This window comes from Protomyctophum parallelum (assembly GCF_964188405.1).
Source record: "Protomyctophum parallelum genome assembly, chromosome: 2".
Lineage (NCBI taxonomy): Eukaryota > Metazoa > Chordata > Actinopteri > Myctophiformes > Myctophidae > Protomyctophum > Protomyctophum parallelum.
This window is the reverse complement of record NC_139699.1, coordinates 29664008-29688666: the sequence shown is the minus strand read 5'-3', so window position 1 is coordinate 29688666 and position 24659 is coordinate 29664008. Positions and strand designations below refer to the sequence as shown.

At 42.7% G+C, this 24659-nt stretch overlaps 2 protein-coding genes across 3 annotated transcripts; both read right to left on the bottom strand.

Moving 5' to 3' along the window:
• On the bottom strand, positions 1-16878 carry LOC310854913 (uncharacterized protein). Of its 2 annotated transcripts, XM_083759673.1 has the most exons (10): positions 16772-16878; positions 13705-14085; positions 10989-11108; positions 7124-7180; positions 5187-5333; positions 4203-4370; positions 3871-3999; positions 2963-3371; positions 2128-2845; positions 1-1219 (listed from the first exon to the last, which is right to left on the bottom strand). In XM_083759673.1, the coding sequence occupies exons 1-10, from the start codon at positions 16815-16817 to the stop codon at positions 1184-1186; spliced, it is 2211 nt and encodes a 736-aa protein (XP_083615799.1). In that variant the 5' UTR covers positions 16818-16878; the 3' UTR covers positions 1-1183. The 2 variants fall into 2 exon arrangements, with proteins under 2 accessions (XP_083615799.1, XP_083615800.1); XM_083759674.1 differs by lacking the exon at positions 7124-7180.
• Positions 16879-17428: 550 nt separating this feature from the next.
• gpa33a (glycoprotein A33 (transmembrane), paralog a) lies at positions 17429-22106 on the bottom strand. The gene is made up of 7 exons (XM_083791696.1): positions 21903-22106; positions 20994-21160; positions 20404-20620; positions 20002-20166; positions 19741-19857; positions 19006-19132; positions 17429-18671 (listed from the first exon to the last, which is right to left on the bottom strand). The coding sequence occupies exons 1-7, from the start codon at positions 21949-21951 to the stop codon at positions 18257-18259; spliced, it is 1257 nt and encodes a 418-aa protein (XP_083647822.1). The 5' UTR covers positions 21952-22106; the 3' UTR covers positions 17429-18256.
• Positions 22107-24659: the final 2553 nt, after the last annotated feature.

Sequence of the window (24659 nt, the reverse complement as noted above, 5' to 3'; positions counted from 1 at the left end):
CGTACACATGCGTGCGGAGTGTGTCCACGCACATTAGATATGTTGGCTTAGTCGTTGATAACAGCAGTGATAAGACAAGAAAGGGCATCATTAATCAGAAGAAAAAAAGAACAAGATCTTAAATACAGTCACAAAACACTTAAACAATGTACAAACTATACCAGTAAAACATCACATACAGCTCAAATGCATAGGTCAAGTTCACATATAAAAATACATCATATTCATATCAATGTTAAAAAAAGAAAATATTAAGGCAAGTGCTTTAAAAATGTACAAAAAAGGTTTTCAAAGAGAGAACTGTCATCTTGTGCAAACTCTTTTTGTTAAAACCAAGATTAGATTTTCAACATATATCAAAGTTTTCTGTTCCTACCATCTTTGAGTATTAGTTATTTGTATTTAATTCTCATCTGAAAAGCTCTGGCTGGCATGCTCATGCTAATGCTCATTAACATAATGCGCTTCCGCTGACGAATGCAATCACTCCATGGCACTAAATGATACAAATACAGCGTGTGTGCTTGTACTGCGTTGAAGCTACTGTAGGTCCTTTACAGTAACGGTGCTGTCACATACCTCCTGTCTCACAACCATGATTGTTTTATATTGTCTCATCAAGTGAATATGAATGCACTCATTGTGCTGGGAGACGATAGAGAAGGACATGGAATAGAGCACTTTCTAATGCGGCCACTTTCTAATAAGGTCAGTGTTAGTCTAACTGAGACATATGGAGTGACCGGAGACAGAAACCAAGAAGCCATGACTTCATCATCCAGTGACGTCAAAGCGGGAATGCATCAGTTTAGATGCCATTGTAAAGTTGCTTGTGAGAAAGATGGCCATGCAGTGAGACAATGTATTCTCGACAGCACACATTCACCATGCTCTTTGTGACTTCTCATGCTCCACGTGTTTCTCATGCATATATATATTCTATATTTGTCTATCAATATTGTCCATTCCTTAGTAGTTCATTCCTTCATTTGTCTTTTCTGTTCCTGTCAGAATGCCTATTATTATTTGGGGGTGGGAATGAGCTGTACCATGAACATCTGCTTCAATCGACAGTCGACGTCTCCTGATGTAAGTTATTCAGTCCATTGCTTGGCATACATTTCCCGTTGTCGCCGATGGCTGTATAACATGTCCGCTGCATGTGTGGCTTTAAGTCCATCGATCAAACGATGAGAGAATCTCGGCTGAGAAGTGTGTTCTGGTGAGAAAGAAGAATGTCAGTTTGGATAGGAGATCACAACAACATGAAAAGATCATAAGTAGCCATGAAAACAGAGGATTAATTTAGTAGAGTCAGTCAGATGGTGAAGATCAAAGACTTCAGCTTTGTTAGGCTGTGAACTTGGGGGCGCGAACCACAGTGGACCAAATTGTATTTCAACTTTGTTTCAAATTATTTTGAATGATTTGTTTGATGCAACTAGAATGCATTGTGAAATCTTTGAAAAGATGTTGAATATTATTTTGGCCCAGGTGTGGTAGAGGGGGGTGAGGGGTCACCCAGGGGTCAATTGTTATGAAGAATGGTTGGATACATAACCTAGTTTTCATCCTCGTAGCATCTGAACCTGACCTGTCAAAGGTACAACAGCAACACTTAGGCCTATATAAATTATTGCAAAGTCAACCATATGCAGGCTAACACTGCACTAGTTCTGGGTATTACACCTTACAGCTCAGTTCAGTTTGCTATGAGGTGTACTGCTGAAGTAATACAATATATTATCTAATCTTCACATTTCTAATAGCTATGGAATGACTTGAGTTAGAGAATAGAGACAAGATGTGAAAAATTAAGATGCCCCAATGGGTTTCATAAACTGACATGGATCTGTCGATTTATAGCATACAAGTCAGTTGTCCATAAGCCTACACAGTAAAACCCACCGTTTTAACATAACTCCATTCGTACACTTGGAGTTACATGAACACTCAGGATTTTAACTACTTGAAACCTAGTATCCATATTCTGAGGGGAACATTGGCCAAAAATAGCAGAACTACAAGCTCATGTGAGCTTGTAGATCTGCTATGTGTGCTGAAGAGATTTGGTGTAGAGAGAAAATCGCAGTCCAAGTAGAGTTGCAGTGTGCAGAGGAAACTCACCACTTTCTTAGACGTGTCCCTGGGCTCCTCTCTGTGAGCAGGCAGGACAGTAAGCTGTGGAGAAGGTCTGTCAGCTCTACCTCGTTCAGTCTCTGCATACGGAGGCAGGAACTCTAAGTCGCGCCTGTTAGTAGGTGAGCGGCTACAGTGGCGGCTTGACTCACTGCTGCTCTTTTTAGAGCTGCTCTTCGAGGGCGTGTCTGAATCATCTTCACCCTGTGACCCACTCCTCCCGTGGCCGAGCACTCTCAACTTGGACTTGCGCTCCAAGAGTCTGTTGAGAAACGTGCTATCGTAGTCCTTCTCTCTAGAAGAAGAAGAGGGGGGACTGGTCCGCGGCGGCGGGGGGACAGGATGCTCAGTCTCCCATGTGCCACGCCTCTTTTTAGGTGAGGAAATGGGGCTTATGTGGCGGCCGTTTTCCTTGCGCCGCCTGTGATGCTCCTCCCGGTCATCGTTCTGTCTGTGATGGCCATCGCGGTCGCGGTCGCTGTCGCTGCGGTGATACTCGTCGTCGTTGTGGTAACGCTGTGGAGGAGCATCACGATGGGAAGGGTGTATGCTGTACTCCTGGAGCTCCATCTCATAGTCCCCCCTGTCGTCTCCTCTGGCTCCTCTTCCGTAAGAGGCAGCGAACTCCTCCAGCTCGTCCAGTGAGCCCGTCCGGCCGGCCGTTCGAAATTCCTTCCTCTGCAGGTGTTCTGAACGAGGATTCCACCTAGATACAAGAGAAATGCGAGAGAGATGTAAGAATGTCACAAATAAAGTGAGAGAGAGTTGCAGCAAAAGGGATGTAGGAACATCAGTGTATGTGTGTTTACACCTGTCCTCATACCTGTTCTGATGGTCATCCTGGCTGTGGTTGGGCCGGTGCGGGTTGCGGGTGGACCTGTTTGTCTGAGAGGAGGGGGGCGGGTCATCGCTGTAGCGTCTTGGGGGAAGGGGGTCATTGTAATGTTTGGGCTCAGCACTGCCGTTGTCATGGTAACGTCGGGGTGACGAGGGCCCGTCCCGGCAACGCTGCGGCTCCGTGCTGCGGTCATCACGTTGACGTTGGGGATCAGGACTGCGGTCATCACGTTGACGTTGGGGATCAGGACTGCGGTCATCCCGGTGACGTTGGGGCTCGGGCTGCGGGCCGAGGTCAGGGATGGCGGGCAGAGCCTTCTTCTGGACATTGCGATATGACTGTTGGAAGCCGTTTTCTCCTTCGTGGAGAGAGCTCAGCTCTGACACGCTGCAGGCTGCACGGGACACGACCACAAACGGATGAATGATTGAATTAGTCAAACTAGTCAGGCAATCAAAAACAAATATCCTCTTTCGATGGAGCTGAACAAATAGGATTTAGAGAGATAAAGATTAGAACAATGGAGAAGCTGTGAAAAGAGAGTAAAGTAAGATTCAAATCATGCAAGTGATTGTCAGTACAGGACATGTCAAATGCATGTGGACATGCACATAATGTAGCTGTGACTGAGCATCAGCTTTAAATAGCAATGAAATCACAAGAATGTGCAGGGATCTAGGAGTACAGAGAAGCATGCTGAGATGGGAAAATAGGGAGAGTGGCAGGGCCAGAACATGCTCTATTTCAGCTCATAAATAAGCGCACGGTAAAATCCTCATGTATCCAGTTGTTAACTGTCAGTGTTACATTTGTACACTCATTACCACTGAGGATTTTACTGTGTGATAGTGTGTGGAGAGTAAAGCCACACAGAGCTGACGCTTGAGTCTTACACTGGTGGCTGTTGGACTTTGCAGGGTTGAAGTGTGCCAGCTGTTTCTCTACATACTGCAGCACCCTGAGGGAGTGCTGGTCCTGGGATGACGGCACACGGTATGGGACTGCCACTCCATGCACTGGCACTGGAGACACACACTCAGCCAATCAGCATGGAGGATACATTTGATTGTGTGTAATTGTGTATAGTATATTACTGTATATCTATGTCATCATGTGTCTATACATGTTTTAGCTTATCATAAACAAATCACAGACACAGTCTGTACACACGCACGGTGCACGCACGCACACACATACACTGTACACACTAACACTTAGATCTCACCTCCCGCCAGCAGAGTACTGTCAGAGGGGGAGATGGAGGACATCTTCTCGACCAGTGTCGGAGGAGCAATGGGGATCATGGTTGGGACACCAGAGACAAAGTATGGAGCGTAGGCAGCCATCTGCGGGGTGGAGGTGCTCGTCTTTATACCCTTGCCTGCCTCATACACTTGATGGAGAAATTACATATTAATTAACGTCGACCTTTTTCATTTTGGAAATGTATGATTATGTATGATTAGCATTATTTGCAATAGAATCTGCATCACAACAAATTGCTACACAGTAAAATATCTCGCAGAGAAGGCGCCCTTGACTCAAATACACTAGAGTAAGGCCAAGTGTGGACAAGGACACCGCACAGACGAACAGTCTGGTGACCCTGAGGCAGGAAGCAAACGATAGTCCTAGAGACCTCTCAGTGCCTGATATCCCCCAAAAACACACAAGGCAGAGAGAGCCTCCTGTTGGCTCTGGCATAAGAAAAAGGACAATAGGTGGGTCCACGGGGGTGCCATGGGCGCGGCTCTAAGAAGATTGGATCCACCTGATGAGCTCTCATCCAGGCCAAAGCTTTATCTATTAGAAATGTATTATAATCGCATCTTTGATGTATTTACAAACTCTAGTCTTACTATAATCCCGAATGTAAAAATGGACCAGCAAGGGTTGCACCACCATCTCTCAACATTGTCTCTCTCGAGATATAGAAGCATCTTGTTGGCCAAAACCTTAAATAGTATCTTTGTTCCTGACCTTCAATGTGACTTTGACCTTTTCATACGAAACTTAATAATCTTTTCTGGGAAGCCTTTAAGTTTGGGGGTTGGGGCTCTGACCGGTTAACGAATATTTCTCCAGTGCTTGCCCCAAGCGCGCCCGCCCCTCTAGACCAGAAAGCACGCTGGCTGGGCCAGGCTAGAAATTATGTACATTGTAACATTGTGTTTTGTTTTTGTAATGCACATGATGTGTTTATACTCACAGTGCCTGGGGCAGCAGCAGGTGTCAGGGCAGCACCAGCAGCTAAAGTAGCAGCAACAGGAGTGTGGACAGCACTGGCACCAGCACACCCCCACCAGCAACAAGAACAACACACCACCCAGGGCCACTGCTGTTACAAACAGCCACTCTGGAAACACACACACACGCACGCACGCACGCACGCAACACACAAGCACGCACGCACGCACGCACACACACACACACACACACACACACACACACACACACACACACACACACACACACATTCTAATTGAAGCTAATTCGTAGAATTTCAGGAGCAGGACCACCACACCTCAATCAAGTCACTTCCGTTCTCCGACCTAGATGCTGCCTTTCAGCACACCCCTCCCCCCATCCTGCTACTCTTCCAATTTCTTCTACTCTCTCTCTGATCTTTACTATAGGGACTCCCTAGCCTAGTCCCTATCTTCCCCACAATGACCTCAACAATCAAGTCTCACACTTTGTTCTGTTTAATTTCCGTTGTTTCTTTCAATAAATCTGCTAAACTCATCTCAATTGATGGTGTGGTCCTTGCTCATGAATGATAGTAGGCTGACCAAAACAGAGCATTAAAGAGAGATTAAATCAATATGATTCAAATAGTTCTCCATGTTTTCAACCATGTTACCATGTATTAGTTGCAGAGCATTTCATGTAACATTCACAAAATTGGGAAATAACTTTATGAACCATGTTTGAATGTTTAACTTCCATCAACTTGCTTCATGTTAGTTCCGTGGTCTTAAGCTGTACAATGTGATGTAAATATATATAGGCTACCCACGAGAAACATACTCATAATGCACCCTGGTACACATCATCACTGTCAGGAAGGCTCTGTGGGACCTCAGATTTCTCTTCAGTCAATATAGTACATAGTGAAGTCTTTATAGCTTCAAATTACTACATTGGCAATCAGTAATGACTGACTGCACACACAAAAAAACTCTGGCAAGAAGACTGCATTTTGATGCGCACACATAGTGCATTAAAAAATACACCACACAAGTCATGTAAACACTTCACAATCCACAATCCTGTTGTGCCATAAAGGGAGGGAGAAATCAGTTATTGTAAGTGTATACTCCTTCACCCCCCCCCCCCCCCACCCCCTCTGGAATGGGAGAAGATAAATGCAATCCTAGAATCACAGGAATCCTGATTATGCTACAAAACAGAGGGACACAAGTTGTGCTGTTATTCAAGAGACTGAAGATGTGCCTACTATTTTTCATACAACAAAGTGATAATGCAACATCTCACACTCACACACACACACACACACACACACACACACACACACACACACACACACAAACGCACGCGCACACACACACACACACACACACACACACTAATACAAGATAAGCCTGCAGTTACCACATTGGCTGGGTGAATCATACCATTGTTGCTAAAGGGAGCTATTCCCATTTAATTTGAACCATTCCTTCCCACAATCCCACACACTCCACGATGACAAACTGTCTGACAAGAATTCAAGGCGATAAACTGAGATGACAAGCTAACCACAACCATAAATAATAAATGCCACAGATATTTTCCAACACAGCTTAGCGGAAGCCAAGTTGTCAACTTATTGCTTGATTGGTGGCGATCATTCTCAAAATGGTTCCCGCTTACACTGTACTGCGAGAGCATCCTAATGGACTGATTCATGAATACCCGTTCATGTGCATTAGTACACAGTAAAATGCAATGTTAATTTATCTATTTATAACATGTAACCAACTGGACCCTTACGGGGTCCATTTGTACACTCTATAAGAGTTAAATTAACACTGAGGATTTTACTGTGTAGTGAACTAATGATGGCAGCTGATTGGATAGCGTTAGGACAGATGGGGTTAGTTTGGACAGAAGGGGCCAGGGGACAAGAGAACATGTCCCTACCTGGCATAATCTTCAAGTCAAGGTCTGGAAGGAGGTCTTGAGGAACACCAGAGAAGCCTGCAGAGAGACAGGGCAAGAGTGAGGAGTTTTGAGGACAGTTGAGGAGAGGAGAGGAGAGGAGAGGAGAGGAGAGGAGAGGAGAGGAGAGGAGCGGAAATGAAGGTGAAATAAATTGGAATGTCAGATTCAAAGATAGTTATGTAAGCAGCAGCATGCATGGAGAGACATGGAAAGAGAGAGAGAGAGAGAGAGAGAGAGAGAGAGAGAGATTGGCAAGCAAACACAGCAGCATGCATCAGAATGTAATTGGCATAGTTCCAGAGAGCCTGGAATAGGGTGGAACAGAGTTTCTCTGATCGACAGACTAGCCTTGGATTTCTCCCACTCTACTGAACATCATGTAATGTGTTCGTGGTGGCGAGCTGGGGAATCTCACCATCCAGTAGATAACAAGTGCCAGTAACACACACACACACACACACACCCCTGCACTTCCTGCAGGGGTTCCTCAAACCAGTCTTTTGCTGTGTGTTATTCACTCTACCACTCTCTCTCTCATGTGGCTAGCAAAGAGTAGGAGGATTATTTAGCCAGAATTAAAGATTCGTAAATCTGAATTGACCTCCCTCCTCTTCACAAATACATTGTTCTAATAATTCTATTGTTACAGTAATTTAGACTCGACTCGAAATAAGCCAATGATGACCAAGAAGTTTAAAACAATGTCGTATCAGCTAACTCATTATCTTTCATTATATATTATATTATTATATTATATTCTCAGCTGCCATAAAATCTGTGAAATAAACTGGTTTGGCTTCAGCAGAGGTTTGAAATGAACAGTCAGCCATATACACATCTGTTATACTAACAGGATGGTATTACATGAGATCATAATCAGTCCATCATGCTGTGTGTTTGTCCACAAATAAATCCTAAGTGTTAATGTATCCATTTGTAATGGATTATGCAAATGGTCAAAGGGTCCATTTGGATGTAATTGTACAATCAACCCCTCACTGTATATTATCTTTTCCCCTTTTACCTCCTTTTATGATGATTTCAGTTTTTTGTTATATAGAAGTGTATATTTGTACGTCTCTAAATGTTCTGATTAATTGAAAATGGTGGACCCTATTGTAAACAAGTGTAATGCTTTATTGTGTCGTCCACAGTTAACAGATTTTGTATTGAGTTGTGCTTGAAATGTACCTATTCTGCATACTGTTAAATCTTTCAATCAATCAATCAACACCGTGGATTTCACAGTGTGAGTGTGCTACGTCATGGGATAGGGGACAGGGTGGCTTGGATGGAGAAAGGAACACAGCAGAACCAGGCAGCAGACTATCATGACTGTCTTGATTTAACACAGGTTGACACCGTGTGGACTGTACACAGTGTGTGGACCCCCCTCCCCCTCCCGGCTCCCGGCCCCCCTACCAAGCAGCATTAAGACAGCTCACCTGTGGAATCTGTGCCGTCTACTGAGCTCTACTGCTGTCTGTCTGGACTCTGGAGGGTAGCAAACAAGCTTCAGTTCACATGCACATGTTTCTGCTGCCCTTTGTTCAACCCTGCCGAGTGTGCCAGAGTGAAGACCTTTCTACAGTTATGACTAGTGTCTCTGTGTGACCTTGGGTTATCTATGTCATGCTTTCTTTCGCTTTGCTTCACCCTCACCCACCACTCAGCTTTTTTGAGTCTTTGTCATATGGCATCATCGTTCCATCTGTTGCTCCTCTTCCCTGCATCATTCAATCTTCCGTGTCTTTCTTCCTCGACAAAGTCTCCCCGAGCCCATTCCCCTGACTGGCCCCAGACGTTGTTATGGAAACACTACAAGTGGCTTGCACGGCATGTTAGCTACAGCTACACCCATACCAGGAAATCTAGTTCTGTGTAGCCTGCACAATAAAACCAGTAGTGGTGATTTAACTCTGAAATGTTTAAATTAATTACTTTTGCTGGTGGATTTATGATATCTCATATCAAGGAATTTAAAGGTCAAATCATGCTAAATGGTCTGCATTTCTAACACCTTTATCCAGACCAGGGCACTTGCCAGCAGAGTGTGTTAATGTATCCATTGACATGCAGACCGTGGAGGCAACCTGCATGCAAGGACCCAGTCTCCTCATCGGGAGCAGTTAAAGGTTAACTGGGCTATCGAACCGGAACCGATAATCTACCGGTAGTTTGTACATGCCATAAATGGGTGCCATCAATTCTCGCAGCAAACACAGTGTGTGTGTGTGTGTGTGTGTGTGCGTGTGTGTGTGTGCGTGTGTGTGTGTGTGTGTGTGTGTGTGTGTGTGCGTGCGTGCGTGCGTGCGTGCGTGCGTGCGTGCGTGCGTGCGTGCGTGCGTGCGTGTGTGTGTGTGTGTGCTTTAGACAAACTCTCTCTATGCGTGGTGTAATTCCATTTGTATCCTGTTGTTTCTTCACAATGTCTGTGCACAGTTAACAAGTGTTACCATAGCGATGGTTGAGGCGCCATGCGGCTACGTTTGCTTGAATTCACTCTGAGGCTGGCCTTTATTTGAGTGACACCATGTAGTACGTACTACATGGTAGTACGTACGTACGGTATATACTGTATGGGGGCGCACACACACATTCACGCACACAGACAGACAGACAGACAGACAGACAGACAGACAGACAGACAGACAGACAGACAGACAGACAGACAGACAGACAGACAGACAGACAGACATGCAGACAGACAGACAGACAGACAGACAGACAGACAGACAGACAGACAGACAGACAGACAGACAGACAGACAGACAGACAGACAGACAGACAGACAGACAGACAGACAGACAGACAGACAGACAGACAGACAGACAGACAGACAGACAGACAGACAGACAGACAGACAGACAGACAGACAGACAGACAGACAGACAGACATCTTATTTTTTTTCCCTTTCTTTCTTTTTTTTTTTCTTTTTTTTTTTTACAAATGTAGAATAGTCAATTATTTTACCCCTTTTTTCTCCATAACTTAAGACTTTATGCCATTTGTTGTTCCAATGTACCATACTGGCTCAGCTGCCAGTGAGGAGCCTCGAGAGGACATAGGCTAGCGCCTACATCCAATGGGAGGAGGATGACAGGTGGCATCCCAGCCTGTAGGAGTATGTGAAGTGACAAACACCCTCTCCGCTCAGCTTCTCTCCTAACCTAGCCTTAAACCACGGAAGTCCTAATCATAAAACTGCAAAGTTTGTACAGTAAAAGTACACACACACACACACACACACACACACACACACACACACACACACACACACACCGCATGACCTCATGTTCCCAGCATATAGCACCATGTTATTTGTAGCACTGAAGTGCTCGTCGCATATTTGCAAAAGCATTACAGTATGCTTCAGTAAAACAACCAGAGACATACAGTATGACTATATGAGTGAGCACAGTCCCCATGGTTACACTGCAAGCATGGGAAACAATGCCCAGGCAGAGCCAATGCTTCCGATAAATCAGCTCGTAAACGAGCTCTCTTTGTCTCCAGTGATGAATATGTTAGCCTTAGACAGGCTTTTTACATAATAACAACCTTTACAAACGGAACGTGCAATGGAGATGTGTACGTGAGAGCACGTATATGTGGGGAGAGTCTCTGAATACACTCTAAAATCCAGAGCTATAGAAGCTATCTATGAAATCTATGTAAAGGTTTAATTTGCAGCACAATTTCATACGTGTAGTGTATGTGTCCCTGCTTCATCTTTCTCTGGGCTAAAGGGTCTGAAAACGTAGAAGACCCCTGGATTAAAATTATGTTCCAGATTGCAGCTTTGAATTGAACTGTTATGTTGAGTGAACACCCGAGGCTTACCCAGCACGAGTAGCTCCACGCTGGCTTCATTTTCCCCCTCCAGGTCATCAGAGATCACCACTTTACAAATGTAGATGCCGCTGTCGCCCCACTGCAGCTCACCTATACGCAGGTCTGCTTCTGTATGGGTGGGCCAGAGAGAGGACAGGGATATGGGAGTGTCAGTAGTACCCCATTGTTTTCTAACTGACAAACTCATCTCCCTCTGTGAGACATGAAAGGCAGGAATGGAATGTATGTATGCTGTCATGATGTTGCTACAAGTAAGATCAAATTCACGGGCTTTCAAAGGCATCTGCATTCAAGGTTGTTGCCGGAATAACATAGTACAGTGTGACTAGTGTAGGTTAAAACCTGGGTCACATGCATGGGAAACCAAACATCTACCGCTCATTTAAAAAATCACACCCGTGTAAAGTGAGGGGCTGTTATCATCATACATTACATTCCGTGCTCAACCAATCAAATCATCACAAACATCATTCAGGCTAATCACAATTTGCGTCTTCACTTTTCTGTCCTCACGTTTGTCTTCAATGGTTGTGTTTACACAGACACCAAAAGCTTGGTCATGGGCATGGGAGGGGCTGCTGGCGCCCCTCAAAAATATATATTCTTATGTGCGTCGGTAGCTCTACTCTGTGACACTTGCATAGACCTGACTGGATTCTGTCTTCGATGCAAGGTGGTCGAGTGTATAAATACACCCATTCAAACTACAGGAAATGTTATACTTCCTTTTCCTGTTGGCCAAGGATCGGGGAGGAGACTCAGGCGTGTCCGATTCCAGACTGCTGTGTAAGGTCTGCCAGTGACCAGACCTCAAAGGTAGAGTATAAAATAAAATAAGTGTTAAAAATCTCTATGTTGTGATAGTACTCATTGCTATAGAATGTTTGTTCAGTCTCCATGTCTCTCCAGCTTTTTATTAACAGTTTTACTGCGGGATAAAATGGACATGGTGAACGAAAGTGGTATTGCACTATGGGCCGGCACTATGCATGGAACTATGGGCCATACGTGAACGCACACTATGTTCCATTATGTGAACGCGCGATATGCTATGAACGGCCCAGCGCGTTCATGTATGGCCAATACCAATCCCAGAATGCACTCTGTTCCAACCCGGAAGAACGCCTCATGCGCTGGGTGAGCAACTCAATACAAGTGGATGAGAGGAGAAATCCGGTGACATCTCTATTATATATAACTCGATATATGGGGAAACCAGGCTGTAAGTCTTAAAACGTATTAAAAACGTTGAATTAAACTATGAAAACATAACGTATGTAACTCGTGAACGGGAGGGAAGCTGTTCTTTATCAATTCACTTGTGTAACTTGTGAATGGGAGGGAAAGTGAAAAACAAAAACAATACCTTTTTGTTATCACTTTAGGCTACCATCAACATAATAACTGGTGACTGCATTGCATACATAATTGCATAATGGCTCAGTTAAAATGAAATCAATGTAATTGTGATATTATTTGAACAGAAGAGAAAGGAGGTCGCACTGACTCGCACAACTCATAGTAGCGATTCATCGTTTCGACAAAAAATGCCTTCTTCATACCTTGAAGAAGGCATTTTTGGGCAAAACGTTAAGAATCTTAAAATAAAGTATTGCATCGTACATCACTACGACTTGTGCGACCTATAATTTATCTTCTGTTCAAGTTAATCTCCCGTGGTCAGCACCTCCCCACTATTGGTGCATGTGCGCTCCTACCTCTTTGTTTGTTTAGATTGTGTAATATGCCTTTCTCTTATTATCTACAATATTATTTTGATGACGAGACTTTTGTAGCGATATACAACTTAACGGGAGCCCAGAGGGGCCCTCAGATTCCACTAGGAACTGGACGTCAAGTGTGAACACACAGAACCTTTCAGGGATACTGACCACACATTACAAGGGATGAGGAGGAATGGAGAGCAAACATAGAGATAGATCGAGAAAGGGGAAAATGAGGGAAAAGCACTAAATCAAATCACATCAGAGGGGATGGAAAAAAACATGTTGGCATGAGGTCAGATCTACAGAGAAAAAAGTGCAAGATTGACATTAAACTAGATCAGAGGGAAGAACAGAGAGAAAGAGAGAGGTCAGGATAAATGAAACGTTCAAGCCTTCTCTTTTGTCTGTGCCTGGCTAGTGAAGAGAAGGCTGATTCTTTACCCTGAGCCAGAGATTCATAAATCTGAGGCCTGCAAACAATGCCACTTCTATGTCTCTGGCACACATATGCACACACCTTAAACCGAATTTATGCTGCTGCCTTCAGTGATAAAGGGCAGCATCAACAGTTTTATTTAGATTTATTTATTTTGATTGTTCTTGGAGGACAGTGTGATCAGAGAAGTTAATGATAGAGCAGTGAGTACAGGATAGTACGCTGTAACGCTGGGGCAAATAATAATAATACTAATTCAGTCAAACTAGCCCAACATGAAGCACTTACTGCATTAAGAGAACCTGTCAATGCTTGTGGTGATGATTTTGACAAAAACTAAACTATATAGAAAACAATGATAAAATAAATGTGGTTTCATATGCCCTGCGTAAAGGGAGTTTCCTTGCGTGTGGACACCTGACCAATAAACAGATTCTGATTATCATAAGCTTGACTTTCTTGCACACACACAAGTGTGTAAATCTAAAATGTATGTGAAAACAATCTAAACTTCAAAATGGAGACAGCCCTGCAGACTTACTGTTGATGATGGAGATATCTCGGTTCTTGTAGTACTCTGACAGTGTGACTGAAGACCCAGAGATGGATGCCACCGTGCGGACAGTCCGGCTGCTGTCAGAGCAGTCAAGGTGGAGGTTCGCTGTGGTTCCTGTGTCGTACCCTCCACCCACTCTTCCACTTCCTCCGCCCAGGCCTCCACTTCCACTCAGGCTGTCAGAGAAGCTAAACGCGTCTCTTGTGCGGTCTCGACAGTAGGACTTGTAAACCCACTGCACGACAGGGACCTGAGTGGACACGCTGTTGAAGTGGCACGGCAGCACCACAGACTGGAACAGCACCGCATACCTCTTCTCATCTCTCACAAACACCTGCACCCCAGAGCAGCCTGGTGACAGCATACCTAGGAGGGAAGAGAGGACAGTGAGGCAAAGGCAAACAAATGGTCAATCTGGTATAAATTAGGGAAAAGGAGGCTTGAAAAGAGGACACTGCTGTAGAGTTCAGAAGTTAGTTGATGTGCCTTGCAGTAGCTAATAGGTGGTTAGCTACTGGTGGTTCAATGGTTGGGATAGAATGAAAATTATGTGAATATAATCACATAGTAGATAGCATATTCAAACCCATGGGAAACAAAACATCTATAACTCAGGCAAAGGGGAATCCCTCTTGGTCACTGTAGATATATACTGTATGAGAAAGACCTTGGCTTAAGGGCATCAGGCAGAGCTACTCTGCCAGATGAACGAAGGCCTCATGATGATGGCTCTATACTGGAGCCATTTTGAATTGACAGAGATTTTATTTTATGTGGTTGTATTACTTATCATATTGTTTATATTTTTATGTTGGTGTGCAGGTACTGTAGTGTAGTTACAAGGGAACATCTAAATAGCAATGCTTCAATACTGTAATACAATCTGTTGCCTAATTCATCAACTGTGGAATAGTGCAATGTCTCAATGATACACAGACTACATTTTGGTTGGACATAATTAGACTGAGGAAGACTAACAGGTCATCTTCCTGTTCGAACACGTGTCAGTAATAAGTAGTCCTGCATAATGAGAGGGATTAGGCCTATACTATGCCAGACAGTACCACATACAGTTCTGTATTTGTACAGTGCTGAGTCAAGGTCTGGGTTGGAGAAAGGGAGTGACTCTTAAGCCTAATTAATACTTTGTCGTATGACTGCCGCTTGCAGAAAATAACGGATTTTCAAGTGAAAAATGTGCTTACTAAATGTAATGCCTCAACTCCTAATTCCAAGTGCTTGTCAGGGTGGGGGTCCCCAGTTCACCTGACGAGCGCTTGAAATTGTAGGAGCTGAGACATTATATTTAGTTTAACTCTGTTTGATGATCAGCTATTTAATTTTACACACAATATTTATATATATCTGTGGAGATTCTGAAAATATTGTGTGAAAATAGCCGATTTACATGCTCATGACTCGCATTGCAAGCAGTGATCAGTTATGTTCCCAAAATGTGCCTCTTTCTTATATTATTTAAAAGTTTTACATTTAATTAATTATCTTTTTTTTTAGGTTTTGGTATCTATTTAGGTATTTAATTGTCACTTTACTGTCATCTGGGGATGCCATCCCCCCTGGGGTTCCCAACCCATAGGTTGAGAGAACCACTGTTTACAAGTGGAATGCATGGAAAGTCTTGGTCAACAAAGACCAAACTGGACGGTTTGTGTCAGGCTGACTGACTCAAAGAAGCTAACTGTGAGCTGTGTTGATCTAAGACTGTTTTGGAGCTTCTGAAGCTGCAGGGATCTTAGTCACATGATGTCCATGAAGGGGTTGGACTGCTGCAGTCCAGAGTAGGCATGCAACACACATGGAGATGCTCCTCTCTCACCTCCTCGCACACACACACACACACACACACACGCACACGCACACGCACACGCACACGCACACGCGCACACACACACACACACACACACACACACACACACACACACACACACACACACACACACACACACACACACTTTATCCAAGCAGTGGGAGGTATGACTAAAAGTGAGCTAGTGAGCAGAGATCAAAAATGTGTGTTGGGAGGGGCAGCTTCATTTAAACCAGGTTGTATTGTTTTCTTTCAATTACTGAGAGGCTGTGCTTGATCGAGCTTCCAAACTTGTTGTCACAGAAGACAGACTAATAGCTCAGCCAAGCGAGAGCTACTCAAAACATTCAACAGAGAAGCATAATTGTATCTTGTTATTATTTATACCAGTGTATATAGATAAGACCTGAGTAGGCTATAATATCTCTAACTCTTTATCAGAAAGCTCAAACAAAAGAGTTAAATAAGTCATAAAAGTCATAGGCAAACAAAAAATATATTGCAGACAGTAGCGTATCAATTTCCTAGGGTACACTTATTTCAATTCTATGAGCTTAAGGGGGGGGGGGGGGATTTGCTTTAGGGGGATGGGGAGGTGGGCATACCCTGGGGAATACAGGCTTTATTAGTTTTCCTTGTAGGACATTTCTAGAGAAGTAAAAAGGAGGAGTGCAGTTCTCAAGAATGGGTAACATATTGGAATACCGGTATATCTCATTCTACCTTAAACTAAAGAGAAGGGGGAAAAAGTAGCCTGACCTGGCTAAGGCCAGTTGTTCCATTTAAGTTAAAACCTGCACCTGCTAGTTAACTTTAGTTGTTAGTTATTATTGAATGGAAATTACAATGTAATGCTTTTAATAAATTTACAACCAGGCCAAACAACTGAATTTCTAGCTTAGGCCACTTCAAAAAGGGAATATTTTTTGTTTTTAGGATTAAAAAACTAAGAAACCAGTGCTTTTCAAGCAACTGGTAAAAAGAACATGCTCTATTATATGCAGCTAAATGTCTGTTTAGAAGGGGCTTTGCTCTAAGAAGGATCGGACTCCAACATGCTTTACCAAATTAATGTTCAGTTCACGAAAAGTTATCATTATTGTAAATCCATAGCAGCATGAGCAACAACACATTCTAATTAACACAACAATAAGAATCTCAACAACAGGTTATAGGTATAGCAAACAAACAAAAACTATAATATATATTTTTATAATCACCTACCTGCCAAGCAAATTATAGGAATCCACCAACTCATCATCGAATACATTTCAAAATGATATAATTCAACTTCGAGAAAGTTACATGATTTAGCTACATCCTCTTGCTCAGTCTCATCTCTTGCAAACAAGTCTGGATAATTTTCAGATAACGGGACCGCACCACCACTACAAGAGTGGGGGTGGGGAGGCGCTTCGGTCCGTTAAGGACAATGGGTGGTGGTGGCTGCGAATGGACGGGGTGGGGGCGTTCATAGCTCAATGTTAATCCATGTGTGCTTAATCCCTGAAACATGATTAGGCTGCTACACTACTATATTTCCTTTTTGTAACAGGTCTGGACTCGAGTGAACTCGAACGTTTGTTACGTTTTATGTCTTGAGACCTTGACATATTTTAAAACCGCGTGATACGGGCATGCGGCAGACGATTGATTAATAGTGAGATTGTTTTAATTTGCTTATAAACGTCACATGTATAATTAATTCTGGATTGAAATGATCACAGGAAAAGAAAAGCGCACAGGAAGAATAGTTAAAAAGTCAAAGTTAACTCGTTTATCGATATTATAGAAAGATAATGGTGGCGCCATCTAGTGTTAAAAGCCAATATAGGGACATGATCCCTATTCTGAAGACATCAAACTTCACACAACTTGTTTTCCAAACAGCTTTATTTGACAAACTTTATTATTTGATACTGGCAGTATTTCTGTTACATGTATTTGAATAAGTGAATAAGTATTTAAATGTATTTTGCATAATTTGTAGCCATTATTAAACAGGCTGAATTGTTTGGCACTATAGTAACCTAGTTCATTTACATTAGAATTTGTATCCATTTCCAATTAAATAAAATTCAAAACTTTATAAAAGAAAAATAAAATAGTCTATTTACATGTTAAAATTGCACTATTGCATTCCAAGAACATTAAACACAAAATTAGTCTACACAAAAATAACCATGATTTAGCAAAGCAAGAATGGTATAATTATTCACAATATAAATTCATTCATTGAATTCTAAGTCATAGGAGAACAAACATTTGATAATGTTAAAAACATGATGTAGCGGCCCATTTGTAATGATATCGACTGGCCTGAGGTCTAGTGGAGGAAGATTGAATTTTCAAAGCAGTCACACAGATCATATGAAATACCAATACCAAATGCAACTTCCATTTAAAAACCACAATGCATTTATAAAACGTTCAAACATAAAATGTACAGTATATTAATGGAGGCTTGTTTATACAGAGGGCTTAAACTAGCCTCCAATGTGATGTATGTGCTCAACACACAGTCAAACCCTTTGATTGAAAGCTACGTTTCTCACAGTAAAGCCTTAAAAGAGAAACAGACAAATACAGAGTACAGACACTAATTCATTTTCTTCTGTAAGGCTATGTTCTGTAGTAGCAGCCTTTACTTCCTCACATCAATGTGTTCAATGGACCAAATAAGAGGTTTGATTTTCTGGATTTAGGATTTTAGTCATCGTACTCCACCCTGGATGGCTTGGAAGGCACCTTGGGGGGTCTGCGGTCGTCCTCGTCATATGGCTCATCGTAGCGATCATCTTTGTAGGAGCGGTCTCTGCGGTCATCATCATCGTAGCGGCGGTCATCGTCGTAGCGACGGTCATCGTCACGGCGGCGGTCGTCGCGGTCATTATACTTATCACGTCGGTCGGAGTGGTCACTGCGCCGGTCGTCATAGTCGCTGCGGCGGTCGTCATAGTCGCTGCGGCGTTCGTATTCCCGCTCGCTTCGCTCTTCCTGTCGGCTGGAGGCGTTCCTCACACTGGACTCATCGTCACTCCGAACACTCTCAAGCCTGTCTACATGGGGTCTCTCTCCATTCTCAGGCTGCTCTTTGTCACGATACTCGCCTTCTTCACGAACCCTGGAGACGGAGCACAGACCAGTCAGGCATGTGGTAGTTGTGTGTGTATTTGTGTATCAGAAACTGAATCCAAAGGAAAGCACGCACATCTCTAAAAACGTTCAGGTGCTGAACAAAAAGATAAGTACAGGAGAAGGCGAAGTAGTCCGCAGTTCCACACACTGTTTCGTAGCTTCCCCAAGCTACGAAACAGTGTGCGGACTACTTCTCCTTCTCCTATTTGTGTATCAGCCCTGCCTGTATGCTGCCTGCCAAAAGCCTCATATCTAATTATCTTAAATCTGAATCCAGGTGGCAACATAAATTGTGTGCATGTTTTGTTAGCATGCCATACCCCATGGCATAGTCCTCCTCTTTCTCCTTCTTGCGGCAACAGCAGCAGTAGATGACGATAATGAGTACAATTAAAGCTGCCACGGCCCCACCGATGATCCCCGCAGTAGAGCCAATGTTCATGGATGCTAAAGGAACGAAGCACAATGGAAACATCATGGCTTTTATTAAATTAAAAAATATATATACGTTTCGGCTCAAGAGATTTTTTAAACTCAACTGAGCGAGTGCCTTAATTGGAACCTTTCTCAACCCTGTTTTGTCATACTTTGATGTCAGCCTACTACTAAGGCAGAAGGAACTTAAATAGGTTTACCAAAAATAACTAATGCTGAACAATTCCAACTTCGTCAGCTTTTACCAGGGCAGAGCTTCCAGCAGCATTGTACCCCATGTCACCGACAGTATCTGACCAACCAGAGTGACTTAAATAAATGCAACCTTGTCTTATTGGCATCTACAATCTATCCTGATTACAGGAACATACTCAATATTCACCCACATCCCACGTTAAATGATGCTTCAACAAACTACTCGAGGATAAAATGTATCCCTGAATACACCTGTAGCTACTATACTTTTATCAGGTGGTGGAACACAGGGCTGCAACCAAAAGTAAAGGTGCATATTTTTCCTGGTAAACAGAAAATACATAATGGATGTAATGGCACAAGTGAGGCAGTCTTCACTACACAGCATAGGACAGAGGTTTTAAATTAGGTGGAGTTGCACTCACGTGGCATGACAGCAACGGTGACGTTGCAGGTTGCAGCGCGGATCTTGTTGCTAGAGGTACAAATGTAGTATCCAGAGCTTTCCTTGGTGAGATTAAAAAGAGACAAGATGCCTCCCTCTGAGAATGAGACAATTAGTTAGTGCCTGAATGTTATATTTCATGGTACAGTATATTCCTTTACTAAACAGTAAAATACTTAGTTATTTTAACCGACACAAACACATGCACATTAAACACAACTTACACAAGGTTTGTACTTACTATCAGTGGTCCTCGGGTCTGGAGCACGAAGTGTATTCCTGACATCCCGAGTTTCCCACTTATATGTTGGTTTTGGGGAGCCTTCTTCAGACACACAAGTCAGGTTGATGTTCTGGCCAAACTCTGCTGAACCCTCGATTTTACAGATGGGTTTGGATGGAGCCACTGGCAAAATGAAAAGAACCATTTCATGTGATTAATATGAGAGATTATGAGACAATCGGAGTGGGATGAGTGAATGAGGAGGGATTTGAGTATAACTTATGATTGATAAATGTAAAGAATAAGTCACCTCAAATCTAATCCCATCCACATCTGAATTCATTGACTGCAACAAAATTAGGAATGGATTCACTTTGAATGTGATGGTGATTTAAAATACGGTATATTACGGGCCATTACCCAGTACTATCAATCGTGTGGTGGCAGCTGGCTTGCCCTCATCGTCCTTAGGGATCGACACTCGACACTCAAACACCCTGTTCTCTGCCAACGTGATCAAGCTCAGCTTCAAGTCGGCCTTTCCAGTTGCAATGTTATGGTCCAAAGTCACACGACCATTATACTTTTCTTTGATGTCAAGAGTCTTACTCGTGGAATAGTAGGTGAGGATCTGAGACTGTTGAATAGCAAGAAGAGCAGATCATTAAAGAATGAACAATTCAAAGCCTTGTTCGATGGCACAGGATTCAAACATGGAGAAAAAAAAGTAGACTATTCTGCCGTTTTGCCTAATGCCGATCCAGTGACTGGCCGCACGTGTATGTCTGCATACATACACACGTAGGCTATGTATCATTTTTAAATCATTAATCTGTAAAAACATATATAATTAATAATAATTAATGCGACTCTAGTCTGCAGGTCCTGAACCCAGTTAATGTCAGGTCTCTTATGGGGATTAGACACCATTATGGAGCTAAGCAGCATCTGCAGGCCTTCAGAGTAACTCGCACAACAAAACACACACACGCACACACACACACCCCTACCTCAGGAGCGCCAGGTTTGTCTCCCTCAGCAGTCCAACTGACAATAACGAGTGGGTTGGTGGGGTTCTTGGGCACGAATTTGCAGGGCAGGGTGATGTTGTCTCCTCTGGCAAACTCATACTCTTTTTGAGGAATTGTTACCTGGAGAGCCGCGGCCATTGACACCACTGTAAACATAAATGGAAACAGAGGTAAACATATAGCCTATACACATAGATAGTAGCCTAGGCTATAATACATGGGATAATGTGCTATAGATGTCCCTCACATGAAGGCTGTTATCTCTCCAAGCCATCTAATCATCGGCCATTTCTCTTAATAGCCTATGCCTATATTGAGGGGGATCGTTTGTTATTGAGTTTGTTACAAAATATCGTAAACGTCCTTTAAACAAATTATAGCTAGACTATAGGCGCGCACATGGGCTACACTGTTAGGCTATTCCTGCTGTAGCATTTTGAATTCCAGTTCAACCACCCTCAGTTCCGTTCAACAGGCCTACAGGCCAAGGCCTAACGGAACCCCCTCCCCCTCAACCAGTTTGTCAATAAGTGACAAACAGAATGTAGGCAAAATGGTACCAACCTAAACATATCTTAGTAATATCAGTGTTTTAAACAGCATGTATTAATGTTCGCAATCACCTCATTATAGGCAACGGCTGTGAACTATTGTTGAGGTGCCTGCAGTGTCACTTGCTTGCTAAAATTTACCAAATATCTTCAGTTCTAAAAGCATCAACAATTTAAACAAATAGGCCTACAACTTCATTGTTATTTGTAGCAATTATTGAAGTGTTATGGGGCAGCCATAGGTGTGGCGCACACATTTTGTAGGCCTATATGAGACCACAACCAAGAACATGTTTAATTAATAGGTCTTGCCGGGGACCGCCGGAGCGGGACTTACCAAGGCTCAGTGCAAAACCAATCCGCATGATCCGCTGCATTATGGCCATATAGTTGATATTGGGTCAACCAGACCAAAATCACCAAATCGATCGACCCAGCTAGCGTCTTCACTTCCAACTCCAAGTAGAGGTCTGCGCGACACGCCCGGTGCGTATTTGCATCGATACCTGCCTGGTGCGCCCACAGGTGCTGGGTGTGACCCAACGAATGACAACAGCATCCGCCAATGACAGCGTCTGCTTCTTTATTTCTTTCTAGACAACATTCTTCAAACAGCCCTTGTCATGTTACAGCTTGCTCAGTCACCAGAATGCACATTTTACTACAACACTCCCATATTTCACCCTGCACTTGTTTTGGAACATGTTAGGTAGTTTATATTTTTTGTTTATGTTATTTTTATTGATTGATTGATTTAATACTTTATTATAACAGTTTGCAAAAAAGAAGAAACACAACATGCACAGCACAGCACAGCGGATACGCCTGTATAGCCTATACGGATGCTAAAAGAATATAAACCCCCAAAAGCATGGATTATTATTATTTCCATTGAGGTCCTGTGTATTCATGTTTCTGTCAAGTGTAACAATAAAACTAAATCTCATTATCAATAAACAAGGTTAGATATTCGGCTGCAATGCTGCATCATAAGAACAAAACAAAATGTAGGCTATCCTGAACCAACATATATTTCACATTGCTTTTAAAACAATTAGCCTAATATTAAAGGAGAATTTAATTAGGCTACACCTATACAGAACTAACAAGTCATGAAGCCAAGGTAAACCCTACTACTGTATGTCTTTGGAAATAAGAGAAGCATCTGTCCAGTTAAACTGGTTTGACAAGGAATTTCCACACAACCCCCACCGCACGCGCGCCTCCTCCTCACAAAACAGAGAACAGGTATCCACATGTCTGCGTGAGAATGAAAAAAGGAAAAGAAAATCATTTTGAATTTGTGTTACTTTTGATTGATTGATTTATGTATTAACAGTTTGCAGAATTACAGTACATTTCAAGCACAACTCAATACAAATTTACAAGAGACGTACAAATAGACACTTCAATATAGCCAAAGAACAGAACAGGAATTCATCATAAAGGAGGTAAAAAAGGGGAAAGAAACATATACAGTGAGGGGAAAAAGGGGTACTCGAGGCTATTTTTATCACACATTTATTGATCACAAATAGGCCGGCCCTAACTGATTTTATTATCTTTGATGAATTGAACAATGTGGACCCTGTTGTAAACAAGTGTAATGCTTAATTGGGTCGTCCACTCACAGTTAACAGTCTTTGTATTGAGTTTGTGCTTAAAATGTACTGTAAATTCTACAAACTGTTAATAAATATTTCAATCAATCAATCAATCACATTGTCTTCAGTGACTCTTTTCCACTGTTATTGTGTAGTGTAGCCCCCTCTAGTGGAAGTTGATCGTTACTGTTGTATGTCTCCAGCTAGACTTTGTTTATGAGCACATGCCTGGTAGAGATTATTTTTTGAAAGACATTTATGAATGCAGTCTCTGAAGATACCCATGTACCTGTCTAAATACTTCCTTAATGTAAACGTCCACACCCACAACACCAGAGGGAGTGCAACAAACCATGTAAAACCCAGATTCGGCACAAACAAGGGACTAAATTCTTTTCGCTCCTATGCCACCAAAATGTGGAACGCCCTACCAACAGTCATAAAGTCAAGACATGTGAATCCCTTGACTCCTTCAAAACCGCTCTCAAAGGGCACCTACGGACGCCTGCACGAAACTGCCCCCGTAAAATCTGAATCCCCCCCCCCCCATCCCTTTTTGATGAATTCCTGTTCTGTTCTTTAACTATATAGATAGAAGTGTCTATTTGTACTTCTCTAAATGTTTTGATGAATTGAACATAATTATGATAGATATATTTCCACCATATGTTTTACTTTAGGACTGTATTAAAATAGTTACTATAAATAGCTTCGACAGCAGAGCTGAGATCACCGAAACACCGGAACTCTCAAAATACTTCGAATTACAATATATATTTAGCTTTTACCAGGATACTTTAAGTAAATAGCCAATATAAACAATGTTACTTTAGGAGAATTACCTTATAAATACCGAAATGTTACCTGAGTTCACCACAGACGAGAGATCCATTCAGAGTGAGGGTTTTAGTCATATTTTATATTGATTCAGAGAGACAGAACGAGATTCACATACAGCATAATGATAATTTACAATCAGATTAGACAGACCCCGCAGGGCCGGTCCAACGCGGTCTCTCAATGCCGTTTCAAAATGGCATTGGGTATTTATACTTCTTAACTCAAAATGGAGAATGATACAAAATAGACATGGCAATACAGAGGAGCATCTAACCAATGTATTGGGATATGTAGTTTTGGGAATGACCTGTAGTTCATAATTCAATCACTGGCCAACCAACAGACCCTAAACCGGAAGAGCACAGAGGTTGGCAATGCATGGCACCCGGCTTTTAAGGATAAATTGTCATGCAGTCTCGGCTATGGCAACGAGCTGATAAGGGAACGCCCGGCCTTCAAGGTCAGTTACATGCAGGGTTCTAGACACTGAGACAGCGTGAAGTAATAATGTCTACATATGAGTGGAGCACAGGGCAACCAGATTAAAAAGGTCAAAGGAATCACTGATCATTCACCCACAAAATACAAAAAGCATAGAAAATACCTATCAGTGGACCCTGTTGTAAACAAGTGTAATGCTTAATTGGGTC

What these genes read in the sequence shown, in the direction of transcription:
- gpa33a (XM_083791696.1), bottom strand. Translation starts at nt 21,951, where the DNA reads ATGGCCATAATGCAGCGGATCATGCGGATTGGTTTTGCACTGAGCCTT. An exon ending in ACAAACCTGGCGCTCCTGAG is followed by an intron (nt 20,621 to 20,993) that starts GTAGGGGTGTGT and finishes GCTATTCAACAG; the next exon opens with TCTCAGATCCTCACCTACTA. An exon ending in GAGGAGGACTATGCCATGGG is followed by an intron (nt 18,672 to 19,005) that starts GTATGGCATGCT and finishes CTCCGTCTCCAG; the next exon opens with GGTTCGTGAAGAAGGCGAGT.
- LOC310854913 (XM_083759673.1), bottom strand. Translation starts at nt 16,817, where the DNA reads ATGTATTCGATGATGAGTTGGTGGATTCCTATAATTTGCTTGGCAG. An exon ending in AGATATCTCCATCATCAACA is followed by an intron (nt 11,109 to 13,704) that starts GTAAGTCTGCAG and finishes CCACCCATACAG; the next exon opens with AAGCAGACCTGCGTATAGGT. An exon ending in CGTGGAGCTACTCGTGCTGG is followed by an intron (nt 7,181 to 10,988) that starts GTAAGCCTCGGG and finishes GTCTCTCTGCAG; the next exon opens with GCTTCTCTGGTGTTCCTCAA.